The following is an 11,358-nucleotide window of genomic DNA, read 5'->3' on the forward strand; positions in this document are numbered from 1 at the left end:
ACATAGCAGTCCGCAGCGTACGCCCTCCTCTGTGTGCTGTTGCAGGTACGTGCATGTGCGGGGCTTCACACATAGCAAGCAGGACCTGGCCGCTGCTGTCGTGGCGCGGCGGCCACCGTCGAGCTCTCCACGGCGGAGCTCGGCGCTGGGGCGGCGACGGCCTGGCGCGCGGCGCGACTCCCGCGCGCGCCTTCCTCGAACTTATGCTTCACGCGCGCGCTCACCTCGTGTCCACAGCTCAGCTGCTTCGCCTGCAGCTCCGGGCACGTCGGCCGGAAAGGCGTTGCCGCAGCAACTGATACTGGCTCAGTGGTGCTGGGTGATGGAGCAGTGCCGCAGAAGAAGCGCCTGCGGCCAGGCAGCAGTACAACGGCGGGCTGGGGCGTGCCTTGACTTTGAGCGGCACGCTGCCGCGCGCCGGTGCCGCGCGCGAAGCCCGTGCGCAGCGTTGGCGGGTGCGCGCCTTGCATCGACAGCGCGACCTCGCCGCGACGGCCAGCGCCCTGTTCCTCCACCGCACCACCACCTCGCACCTCACCCGCCGGCCCGCCGCTCGCCGCCATGGTGCAGCTCACGTGCGTGCTGCGTATCGCCTACTGCATCTTGCGCTGACCCGTCTGGCCCACAGGCAGCCGCTGCTGCTCGACAGGTGCGCGCGCAGTGCGGCCGCTCCTCGCGTGCCTTGTGCTGACCCAAGCGCAGCGCCATCCGCGACTGGGTGCTGCTGCCCATCCTGCTCGTCATGGTCTTCGTCGGCCTGCTGCGCCACTACGTCACGCAGCTCATCACCAGCGTGCCCAAGCCGCAGGCGCCGGCGGCCCTGCGCGAGCAGTGCGTGTGCCAGGACAGCGGGCGTGGCCCTGCGCTGACACCCGAGCAGGCGCATCATGACGCGCGCACAGACGACACGCATGAACAGCTGGTACCTCAGCCCGGCCGCGTACGCTGCCCGCCGCGACTGGCTCGCCGACAAGCTCGGCAGCGGCGAGTACGTGCAGCCCGTGCCCGAGGTGAGCACTGCGCAGTGCCGCACAGCAACGGCCGCGCTGACGCCCGCCGCAGAAGAAGCCCGACGAGGGCCCGGTGAACCCGCTCTCGGACCCGGCGCAGATGGAGGGCATGATGGAGCAGGCCAAGAAGAGCATCGTCATGATGGTGCCGCAGACGCTCATCATGGGCTGGATCAACATGTTCTTCAGCGGCTTTGTGCTGTGTGCGTGGCGGTCGTGGGTGCAGCGCAGCACGGATCGCTGACACACTGCCTGCAGTGCGCCTGCCATTCCCGCTCACGCTACGCTTCAAGCTCATGCTGCAGCGCGGCATCGACACGCCCGACATGGACGTGGCGTGGGTGAGCAGCATCAGCTGGTATTTCCTCTGCCTCTTCGGCCTCACGGCCATCTTCCGCCTCATCCTCGGCGACAACAACGGTGCGCGGGCGCAGCGTGCGGTGCGCGTCTGCCTGGCTGACACGCCCCTGCTCCAGCCGCGGACAGCTCGCGCGACATGGGCGGCATGGGCGCCCTCACCGGCGCCGGCGGCCAGGCGCCGCCGAACCCCTTTGGCGGCGCCGGCCCCGACTACGCCAAGCTGCACCTGGCGGAGAAGGAGAACGTGGAGCTGGCGGGCGCCGGCCCGGCGGTGCGCGACGGCGTGTGGGTCGGCGCAGACGTGCACGAGCGCGTGCTGCGGCTCTACGGCGCCAAGTGAATGCGATGGATTCTGGATATGTATGTATGCGGGCGACAGGAATGAGGGTGGCGCAGAGGGTGTGCGAGGTGGCGCGGAGGGCGTGCGGGGTGCGCGCGCAGGGCACACGAGAAGGAGCAGAGAGGCAGAGGCGCTAGCTCTGCATGGCGAAGCGCGGCGCACGGGACGGCTGCTCGGACACGCAGCGCTGGTCGGTCGCCGAGCCGGGTGCGGGCGTGTAGAGGCGCTGCGTGGGGTCGCTGACGTCGGACGGGAGCCAGCCTGGGCGTGCGGAGGTGAGTGACAGCGTCGCGATGATCTCTGGCGTCGCGCTCACCCTGGTTGCGTGCAGCCTGGTACGACCACGCCGCTGCTGCGTCCGTTTTCCACGTCCACATGATCCAGCCTTCAACGTCCACCGCCCCGGGCGCTCGTCAGCGGTGCAGGAGGGGCAGGAGGGGCGGCGGGCACTCACCGCCGGCCTGCTCGTAGGTGGCGAGCTGCGCCTCGGCAAAGCGGCGCATGAAGAGGTTGTTGCTCTTCGAGTTGAGCGACGGCAGGTCGTGGGCGATGGTGCGGCCCTTGCAGTCGTGGTAGTCGACGCAGCGCGTCGTGCGTCCGAGGGAGAACTCGCCGACGACGACGGGGCGCACGGCGTGCGCCTTGCGCAGGCGCGGGCCGATGGCACACACGTGGCGCAGCAGCTCCTCGTCGTTGTCCGGCAGGCTGCGGTCCCACTGCTTGACAAAGTAGAAGTGCTTGTCGACGACGAGCTGCTGCGGCGGAAAGTCGCCCTGCGGGAACATGTAGTTGTACTTGGTCACGTCCTGGAACGCGTCGCTGAACATCGTCGTCGGGCGCACGAGGGCCGTGGGCGAGACGGCGTTGCGCACGGCGGCGAGTGCGCGCTTGTGGTAGGCGCCGAGGAAGGGCAGCGAGAGCTGCGCGTTGATGCGCGGCTCGTTGGCCACCTGGAGCAGCGTCAGCACATCAGCCACGGTGCACCCTGTGGGCTCGACGCACCTGGATCGCCTTGACGACGCCGCCGTAGGAGGCGTTGTTGACGTAGAGCTCAACCATGTTCTGCAGCGCCGCGATGGAGCGGTCGAGGTTCTTGGGGTCCTTGGCCCAGTCCTGCTGGCCGAGGCGCCCGCCGTTGTCCTGCCCGTTGATGTTGCCGGGCAGCGCTGGGAGAGAGAATGAGCGAAGCCGGAGCGCGACAGCTGGCGACGGCACGCACCGTGCAGGTCCAGCACGACGTCGAGGCCGTGCTTGAGCGACCAGCCGAGGGCACGTCGCAGGGCCGCGCGCTGCCGGTTCACCAGGTACGGCTCGGGCGACACGGTGGGCACGAACGTCCAGCTGCCGGCGGGGTCAGCCGTGCGCGATGCTGCCGCCGCACACGCCACTCACAAGGGCAGGGGAATGCGCACGGTATTGAGGCCCGCCTGCGCCATCTCGGCAAAGTCCTGCTCGGTGTAGTACGAGTTGTAGTGGGCGACGAGGTCGGGCTTGGCGCGCGCGCCCTTGGCGCCCATCCATGCCCACTCGTCGGACAGCTGCTGGCGCTCAATGTCCGACGTGAGGAAGACGTGCGGCGTCTCCCAGGCCTCGAGCAGGAACCTGAGGCAGCTGTCAGACAGGAGTGCCACCGCTGCGGCACGGACGTCGCGCTCACCAGCCGCCGAGGTTGACGCCGCGCACGAGCTTGTCGCGCCCGAAGCGTGCGTTGATGCGCTTCGCCGACACGGCCCGCAGCGCAGCGTCGCTGACGTTGCCCGCCGGCATCGCAGCATCACTGACGTTGCTCGCCGACACGGCCGCGGACGCCAGCGAGCGATGCTTGTGCGCGAGGCGCGGCTCGAGCGGCGCCGCGAGCACCGCAGCGGCGAGGAGGGCAAGCGAGACGAGGAGCGAGACGGCGGCCGGCGCCGTGCGGAGGGAGCGCATGGTGGGTGAGGTGAAGGAGTGTGTGGTGCGCAGGGAAGCGAGCGGCGCCCGGGATCAACCCGAGACAGAGAGAAGGAGTGCGGATGGTGAATGGAGAGGAGCAGCTGGCGGACGCGGAGGCCGGCAGCAGGTGCCAGCAGCAGGACGCCGCACGCCGACGACGCAACACTCGCTCCGCCGCATCCCTCGCAGCTGCGGCGATGTCTGCTGCTGCATCTGGGTGCTGCAGTGCGGCCGGCGAGGAGGCAGCGCCGGCACATCGGATGCCCAGCGAGGCCTCCGACCTGCCCCATCGGGCGGAGTCGACGGCGAGGGCGCGCATCTCGGAGGATGCACCGCTGCGCTGCTGCTGCCATGCTGCCGCCGCCTGCGCCGCGCCGGCGATTTTGTTGATTGGCCGGCGCCGCGGCGCTTCTGCCGCGCCGCCGCGCGCGAAGGACGATCTGCTGTGGCTTGCCGCGCCTGCCAGGGGCTCGCACAGGCATGCCTCCGTGAGCCTTGCCGCGGAGCCGGGCCAGCGCGCACACTCAAAGCGCAGAAAGGCTTTGCGAGGGCTGCCTCTCGGCGTGGCCCGGACCGCATCCCGGTGTGCGCAGCCTTCGCGAGTGGATGCTCGAGCCAAGGCGCAGCGCGCTGCAGGCACACGCGGCCGCAGCGGCGCGTAGACGACGTGCAACACGCAGCGGGCGCAACGGCCACGCAGCGACCCCTCAGCGCGAGGCCGCTGCGCTCGCGTGTCGCAGGCTCGCAGCAGCGGCATGCGCCAAGCCCTGCCTCGTACGGGCGACAGCAGCAGGCGCAGATCCAGATCGCATCCTCTACCTCGCCGCTGCAGACCATCGCAAACTTCGCGGACAAGCTCAAGGCTGGACCAGGAGCTGTGCCTCCGCGGCCGCGGCGCGTGGGAATGGCAGGCGGGCCACCGGCATGGCCATGCTTCCTGCTGCCACGCTTCGGCGCACCGGCCGCACCAGAGGCGCTCGCCAGTCCAACCGAGGCTGCGGCCAGCTCGATGCTCGCTGCGCTGCCTCCCGGCGCTGCGCCTGGCGACGTCGTGAGGAGCGAGGGCTGCCTTCGCGTGGGAACAGGCATCGCTGTCACGTGCAGCACCCTGCTGTGTGCGCCAGCCGTGACGTCACAGGCGTGTGGAGGCGCGGGAAGAAGCCGTCGGCGCGAGCACCGCGCATCCGCAGCGAGCCGTCACCGCCCGCAGCCGGCGCCTCGCTTGGCAGCCGCGCAGGCCTCGCCGTCAGCGGCAGCGGCAGCTTGCGACGCTCACGCGGGCTCGTGCGTGCAGGGTGCGATGGCGAGCGAGGCGCACTGCAGCTGGCAGCGAGCGCGACAAGAGCGAAGGGTGCGACGGCGCGCGGCACAGCGTCGTGCGCTGCAGCGGTGCGTGCTAAGTCAGCACAGGCCACGCTGCGGGTGCCTCAAGATGCATGCTCGGGCGCGGCCGAAGCGACGTCGCTCTGCATCCCGCACCGCCCTCCACGCCCCGCCATGTCTGTGCTTCGCCCCTCTGCTGCGCGCCTGCTGCCTGTGCCGGCGCTGCGCCGCGCCGCCGCATCGCCGCTGCCTCGAGTCGCGCCGCCCGTGCGCGCGACACTTGCCTCCGCTCCACCACACCACCGCACCCTCACCACCACACACCGCACCATGTCTACCACGCACCAGACCGCCGACCCCACCGCGCAGAAGGCCGCCGCGCAGGCCGACCACAGCGGCCTCGACCCCAAGCAGAAGCTCGACGCGCTCAAGGAGCTCGTCGCCGCCACGCAGACGTGCATGCTCACCAGCCAGACGCCCGAGGGCCGCCTGGCGTCGCGCGCCATGCACGCCGCCGCGCTCGAGGGACCGGGTGAGTGCATGCGAGGGGGCCCATGCGCTGGCGCAGCAGGGCCTCTGCGGTGGCACGCCGCGTGGCAGCACACTGACACCGCCGCCAGTCTTCCGCTTCTACACCAACACCGAGAGCGGCAAGGTCGACGACCTCGAGAGCCACCCCGAGGTCAACATCTCGTACGTCGGCAAGGACGGCCAGTCGTGGGCCAGCGTCAGCGGCCGCGCCAAGATCAACACGGACCGCGGCGCCGTCAAGAAGCACTGGAGCAGCGCGCTCAAGGCGTGGTTCGGTGCGTGGTGCGCGTGTGTGCGCCGTGCTGCATCGGCTGACCCTCTTCTACAGACAACAAGAAGGACGGCAAGCACACCGGCGACGAGAACGACCCGCGTGTCGCGCTCATCGACGTGCACCCGACCGAGATCCGCCTGTACAACGTGAGCAGCCGTGTGCAGTCTGGGCGTAGAGGCAGCTGTGTCCGAGCGTGTCCTGCTCTCAGCTCTCTGGCTTGCAGTGCTGCGCTTGGCCGCTTCTGCCCTCGCTGTTCCGGCCTCTCCCCGTCACGGCTGACGCGTGGCCTTACAGTCCGAGGGCAAGTTCTCCACGGCCATCAGCGCCGCCAAGGCGGCCGTGACCGGCGGCGTCGCTGCGCCCGGCAAGCTCATCATCCTCAACGAGTCTGAGGTGTGTGCCGCTGGCCGCCCAGACGTGGACATGCACTGACCGCTGCCCTCTGCAGCTGTCCGTCCTCGCCACGCACTTCACGGGCGCCTGAGCGGCACGCTCCGGGCCCTTTACGTCATGTAATGAACTCTAATCCAGCCTCGATGTGATGCGACTGCTGCGTGACGCCTGCCGAGGCATGCCTGCCATTCGGCGTCGCTGACAAGTGTGCTGCTGGCAACCACCGCGTCTCGGAGCGGGCTGCTTGCGCAGCTGGCCGGGCTCGTTTTTACACCTCGCTCGTCGGAGGGGCTGGCCGGCGCTGCTGAGCGAGCTTGGTGAGGTGGCTGCCGGAGTGCGCCCGCGGCACCGGCGCCGTGGCAGCGTGGGAATGGCCGTGCGCGAAAAGTGACACAGGCGCCGTGCCGGGGCGCAGCGAGCCAGGTGCGCAGGCCAGCAGCTGCTTGCTGCCCTTCTCGCTGCTGCGTGCGCTGACTCGAGGCTGCCTCTCTACCACGCCATCGCGAGTGGTCGACACACGAGCAGCACGTCCGCCTCGTCACGCACACCACCTCTTCGCCCGCGATGTGTGGCCGCGCACCCCCCGCCGGCCTGCCGCAGCACCTCTCCTCCTCGTCGCCGTACGGCGGCTCGCCCTACTCCTCGCCCGCGCTGTCCGAGGACGAGGGTGCCTCTGCGCCCGCCGGCCAGCAGCCTCGCTCGCGCGCCCGCTCGCCGCAGCACTCGCTCGGCCCCAATGCCGCCTCGCTGGCGTCGGCCATGGCCGGCGGCCCGCCGCCCGAGACGCCGCCGGTGAGCCGCAGCGAGCAGAGCTACTACTCGGAGCAGGACGAGAAGCGCCTGCACGAGGGCGACAGCCGCTTCTGGGCGCACCAGCCGCACGCACACGCCGCCATGGCGCCCACACACGCAGACGAGGGCGCCGAGAGCGCCGACGGCCCAGGCGCTGCCGACGACACGGGCGCCCTCGCCGACGGCCTGGCGCGCAGCCATCTTGCCGGGCGCAACGCCGACCTCGACCGCGCTGCAGACGGCACGTACGTCGCGCCGCCGCACGTCGCTCAGCTGCCTTCGTCGGCGCCGCCAGCCGCATCTGCCTCGCCGCCGGTGACACCCGGCTCGAGCAGCCTTGCAGGCCCCCACGGGCGCTTCGCCGCCTCGCCGGCCGAGGCGGCTGCTGCGCTGGCGGGCATGGGTGCCGTGGCTACGGGTGCTGCTGGTCCGAGCGCCGCACCAGCCAGTGCGCCGACAGCCAACGGTCCGCTGCCAAATGCGACCGAGGAGCTCACGTCCGAGCTGCGCGCGCTCTATGCCAACCTGCAGCGCTGTGCCGAGCTGCGCGACAAGTACATGGGCGTCTCGCTGCAGGCCAACCTAGCGGACAATCCGAAGAACTGGGATGCAGAGCACTGCGAGCGCGAGTCGAAGCGCAGAGGGCAGCGGACCGAGGCCTCGAAGCGCGCAGACGCTCGTGACGACACGGGCACGCCGGAGGGCAGCATCGTCGTCGACGGCGCAGCGCTCGACGCCAAGGGCCAGCCGAAGCCCTGGCGCATCTATCCCTCGCCGCCACGGCCGCACTGGGAGCTCTTCCACCCGCCGCCAGCGAGCTCCTTCGTGTCGCGGCCGACCTCGGTAAACCCGCTGCCGCCAGCTCAGCCGCCTGCGTCGCCGGCAAACGCGACTGCGGCGCAGGCGCTGCTGGAGAGCACCGGCGGCAAGCCGGGCGTCTTCCGCAGCCAGGACACGCAGCTGCCGCCCGTGCACACTGTGCAAGGACGCGAGGTGCACTCGGGCATGGACCCGTCGGGCGTGTTTCAGGTCTGGCTCTCCGACCCGGACTTCACGCCGACCGACGACGTGCCGCACCCGACGCCCATCTTCAAGATCCCGAGCATCCGCGAGTATTTCCGCGACCTCGACTTTCTGCTGGGCGTCATCTCCGACGGGCCGACGAAGAGCTTTGCATGGCGCCGGCTCAAGTACCTCGAGAGCAAGTGGAACCTGTACTTTCTGCTCAACGAGTACCGCGAGCTGGCGGACATGAAGCGTGTGCCGCACCGGTGAGTCGCGCCGGCGTCGCTGCTGCGCCTGTCGCCCGGCTGACAGGCCGTCCAGCGACTTCTACAACGTGCGCAAGGTCGACACGCACGTGCATCACAGCGCCAGCATGAACCAGAAGCACCTGCTGCGCTTCATCAAGGCGAAGATCAAGCGACACCCCGACGTGAGCAGGATGCATGTCGGCCTGCAGCGCCACGCTCTGACCGGCCTGCCGCACAGGATGTTGTCATCTTCCGTGACGGCGCGCACTTGACGCTGCAGCAGGTGTTCGAGTCGCTGAACCTCACTGCGTACGACCTCTCCATCGACACGCTCGACATGCACGCGCACCAGGATGCCTTCCACCGTGAGGCACGCTGCGGCCCCCCACGCCCTCGCCCCCCGCTGACGCTGCCGCAGGCTTCGACAAGTTCAATCTCAAGTACAACCCGATCGGCGAGTCGCGTCTGCGCGAGATCTTCCTCAAGACGGACAACTTCATCCACGGGCGCTACCTGGCCGAGATTACAAAGGAGCTCATGGCCGATCTGGAGCAGAGCAAGTATCAGATGGCCGAGTATCGCATCTCCATCTACGGCCGCAGCCGCGGCGAGTGGGACAAGCTGGCGGCGTGGATCGTCGACAACGAGCTCTTCAGCCCGAATGTGCGGTGGCTCATCCAGGTGCCGCGCCTGTACGAGGTGTACAAGGCCAACGGCACGGTGGACAACTTCGAGCAGGTCATCGAGAGTGAGTGCAGCGGCATGCCCTCGTGCCCCTCCGTGCTCTGACCGCCGCGCCCGACAGACGTCTTCGGCCCCCTCTTCGAGGTCACGCGCGACCCCAGCTCGCACCCGAAGCTGCACATCTTCCTGCAGCGCGTCATTGGCTTCGATGTGGTGGACGACGAGTCAAAGCAGGAGCGCCGCATCCACCGCAAGTTTCCCGTGCCTCGCCTGTGGAACTACAAGCAGAGCCCGCCGTACAACTACTGGTGCGCTGGCGAGTCGCGCGCGCTCCGCTTGGCTTGCTGCTGATGACGCTGCGGCGGCAGGATGTACTACATGTTCGCCAACATGTCGAGCCTCAACTCGTGGCGGCGGATGCGCGGCTTCAGTGCGTGCGCAGAGGGGCGAGGGCTCGACACCGCGCGCTGACGCCTCTGCACAGACACCTTCGTGCTGCGCCCGCACGCCGGCGAGGCGGGCGACACGGACCACATGGCCGCCGCCTTTCTCACGTCGCAGTCGATCTCGCACGGCATTCTGCTGCGCAAGGTCCCTGCGCTGCAGTATCTCTACTACGTGAGTGAGGGGGAGCGAGGCGCAGGTCGCCTGCCGCTCACCTCTGCCGCACTCCAGCTCAAGCAGGTCGGCATGGCCATGTCGCCGCTGAGCAACAACGCCCTCTTCCTCTCGTACGAGCGCAACCCGTTCCCGAGCTTCCTGCGCATGGGCATGAACGTGTCGATCAGCACCGACGACCCGCTGCAGTTCCACCTCTCCAAGGAGCCGCTGCTGGAGGAGTACAGCGTGGCGACGCAGATCTACAAGCTCACGCCCTCCGGTGCGTCAGCCATGCCACCGTCTCTGCGCCATTGCAGCTCACCCGTGCGCCTTCGCAGACATGTGCGAGCTGGCGCGCAACAGCGTGCTGCAGTCGGGCTGGGAGATGGAGCTGAAGCGCCACTGGCTCGGGCCGGACTTCTACCAGCCGGGCCCGCGCGGCAACGTCGTGGCCAAGAGCAACGTGCCCGACATCCGCCTGCGCTTCCGCGAGGAGACGCTGCGCGAGGAGCAGGACCTCATCTGGCGCTTCGGACATGCAGAGTCTGCGCAGCCAGAACTCAGCCCGGCCGCTGGCGCACCAGCGTCAGTCGCTCCTCCCTCGGCTGTCGCAGCGGCAGCCGTCGACAGCGCACTGGACCCCACGAGCTTCCCCGGCATCCACCGCGTCAGCGATCGCGCCAAGGTGCGGCGCGCCTCGGAGCACGACGGGCGCGAGGCGGCACTGAGTGCGCTGTCCTCGAGCAAGTCTGCTGCGGAGCAGGAGCAGCAACCCTAGACCACATATCGCGCCATCTTGCGCTTCCTCGCATTGCATTCTATTTGTCACTACTCTTGCCCTCGCCAGTACTCATCGTCGACGCTGTGTATCCGCAGCGCCGGCTCGAGCGTGTTCTGCAGCAGGAAGCGGCCGTTTGGCAGGTCATTATTGTCGGCTGGCAGACACGGGCTGAGCGTCAGTCTGTCGTCGAGGGCCGTTCTGCTGCAAGCGCTCACCTCGCCAGCGTGCTTCTTCTGCGTCCCGTGCGACACCAGTGCGCACATGCCGCTCGATCAGCCGTTCCCGCGCCCGCTCCTCGTCGATGCTCAGTACCCATCTGAGATCGAGGGCCTCTGCCGCGGCACTCCACGGCGGTAGCGCCACATTACAGTACAGGCCCTCGAAGAGCAGCACGCGGACATCGGCCGGCACGGCCAGGGCGCCGGGCTGAGGATCGGCCAGCGAGTGGGAGAAGGTGGGCGCATGGTGTGGGTCTGCGTCTGCCTTTGCACTGCGCAGTGCAAGCACAAAGTCGGCGAACGCCTGCTGCCAAGTCAGATGTCGAAATGCAGCACAGGCGTCGCTCGTTCGCTCACTTTGCCGTCGAACGTCCACTCTGCGCCCCGCTTGTCCCGCGCCAGCTGCGGATCGTCCATGGCGGCAAGGTGCGCCTTGGACAGGTGCCAGCCGTCCATGGGCACGACCATGGCCAGCGGCACGCCCTGGGCTCCGTGGCCGCAAGTCCGCGTGTCGTTGAGGCGCTGCACGACTGCTCGTGCGAGCGACGACTTGCCCGAACCCGGCACGCCCGAGAGGCCGATGAGCAGGCGCGAAGTCGAGGGCGCCCTGCGGCAGCTCGTCAGTCGGCTCGCAGCGCGGCCGCAGTGCAGCTGAAGCTCACCTATCGAGGCACTCGAGCACCTGCGCGACCAGCCGGTCCACCTGTGCGTCCATGGCTTGCGAATTCGATGCGGCGGATGTGGGCGAGAAGGAAGCTGCGGCGCCGAGTGGAGGTGCCCGGGCAGGCGCCGTCGTCGTGCCGCGGCTCCTCTGTTCCCACGCGCGCACTCTACGCGTGCCGCGACGCGGCGCGGCGGCCTCGCTTT

The 11,358-nt window shown here is 69.3% G+C and overlaps 5 protein-coding genes across 5 annotated transcripts; 3 read left to right on the forward strand and 2 right to left on the reverse strand.

Moving 5' to 3' along the window:
- Positions 1 to 561: 561 nt before the first annotated feature.
- FA09DRAFT_360872 (transmembrane protein) lies at positions 562 to 1,710 on the forward strand (the record flags this gene model as incomplete). The annotated part of the gene is made up of 7 exons (XM_025745286.1): positions 562 to 575; positions 629 to 649; positions 703 to 831; positions 881 to 1,010; positions 1,063 to 1,213; positions 1,269 to 1,430; positions 1,487 to 1,710. 7 exons carry the CDS (start codon positions 562 to 564, stop codon positions 1,708 to 1,710), a joined length of 831 nt encoding a protein of 276 aa, XP_025597819.1.
- On the reverse strand, positions 1,702 to 3,944 carry FA09DRAFT_330226 (glycoside hydrolase). The gene is made up of 7 exons (XM_025742519.1): positions 3,368 to 3,944; positions 3,103 to 3,312; positions 2,930 to 3,051; positions 2,713 to 2,876; positions 2,165 to 2,660; positions 2,027 to 2,095; positions 1,702 to 1,971 (listed from the first exon to the last, which is right to left on the reverse strand). The coding sequence occupies exons 1-7, from the start codon at positions 3,637 to 3,639 to the stop codon at positions 1,844 to 1,846; spliced, it is 1,461 nt and encodes a 486-aa protein (XP_025597820.1). The 5' UTR covers positions 3,640 to 3,944; the 3' UTR covers positions 1,702 to 1,843.
- Positions 3,945 to 5,295: 1,351 nt separating this feature from the next.
- FA09DRAFT_339045 (hypothetical protein) lies at positions 5,296 to 6,254 on the forward strand (the record flags this gene model as incomplete). Its single annotated transcript, XM_025744171.1, has 5 exons — positions 5,296 to 5,497; positions 5,586 to 5,771; positions 5,825 to 5,916; positions 6,065 to 6,163; positions 6,219 to 6,254. The coding sequence occupies 5 exons, from the start codon at positions 5,296 to 5,298 to the stop codon at positions 6,252 to 6,254; spliced, it is 615 nt and encodes a 204-aa protein (XP_025597821.1).
- Positions 6,255 to 6,922: 668 nt separating this feature from the next.
- FA09DRAFT_298133 (AMP deaminase) lies at positions 6,923 to 10,270 on the forward strand (the record flags this gene model as incomplete). The annotated part of the gene is made up of 9 exons (XM_025740234.1): positions 6,923 to 8,226; positions 8,282 to 8,390; positions 8,447 to 8,573; positions 8,627 to 8,956; positions 9,014 to 9,200; positions 9,261 to 9,322; positions 9,377 to 9,510; positions 9,568 to 9,772; positions 9,831 to 10,270. The coding sequence occupies 9 exons, from the start codon at positions 6,923 to 6,925 to the stop codon at positions 10,268 to 10,270; spliced, it is 2,898 nt and encodes a 965-aa protein (XP_025597822.1).
- On the reverse strand, positions 10,270 to 11,238 carry FA09DRAFT_330229 (P-loop containing nucleoside triphosphate hydrolase protein). Its single transcript, XM_025742520.1, has 4 exons — positions 11,154 to 11,238; positions 10,849 to 11,098; positions 10,489 to 10,795; positions 10,270 to 10,427 (listed from the first exon to the last, which is right to left on the reverse strand). Exons 1-4 carry the CDS (start codon positions 11,204 to 11,206, stop codon positions 10,321 to 10,323), a joined length of 717 nt encoding a protein of 238 aa, XP_025597823.1. The 5' UTR covers positions 11,207 to 11,238; the 3' UTR covers positions 10,270 to 10,320.
- Positions 11,239 to 11,358: the final 120 nt, after the last annotated feature.

This window comes from Tilletiopsis washingtonensis (assembly GCF_003144115.1).
Source record: "Tilletiopsis washingtonensis strain MCA 4186 unplaced genomic scaffold FA09scaffold_12, whole genome shotgun sequence".
NCBI classification, from domain to species: Eukaryota; Fungi; Basidiomycota; class Exobasidiomycetes; order Entylomatales; genus Tilletiopsis; species Tilletiopsis washingtonensis.

Coding starts and splice junctions, on each gene's coding strand:
- FA09DRAFT_330226 (XM_025742519.1), bottom strand. CDS start 3,639: ATGCGCTCCCTCCGCACGGCGCCGGCCGCCGTCTCGCTCCTCGTCTCG. Junction 3,313..3,367: donor GGCGTCAACCTCGGCGGCTG/GTGAGCGCGACG, acceptor CAGCTGCCTCAG/GTTCCTGCTCGAGGCCTGGG. Junction 3,052..3,102: donor GTGCGCATTCCCCTGCCCTT/GTGAGTGGCGTG, acceptor CCCCGCCGGCAG/CTGGACGTTCGTGCCCACCG.
- FA09DRAFT_330229 (XM_025742520.1), bottom strand. CDS start 11,206: ATGGACGCACAGGTGGACCGGCTGGTCGCGCAGGTGCTCGAGTGCCTC. Junction 11,099..11,153: donor GTGCTCGAGTGCCTCGATAG/GTGAGCTTCAGC, acceptor GAGCTGCCGCAG/GGCGCCCTCGACTTCGCGCC. Junction 10,796..10,848: donor AGTGGACGTTCGACGGCAAA/GTGAGCGAACGA, acceptor ACTTGGCAGCAG/GCGTTCGCCGACTTTGTGCT.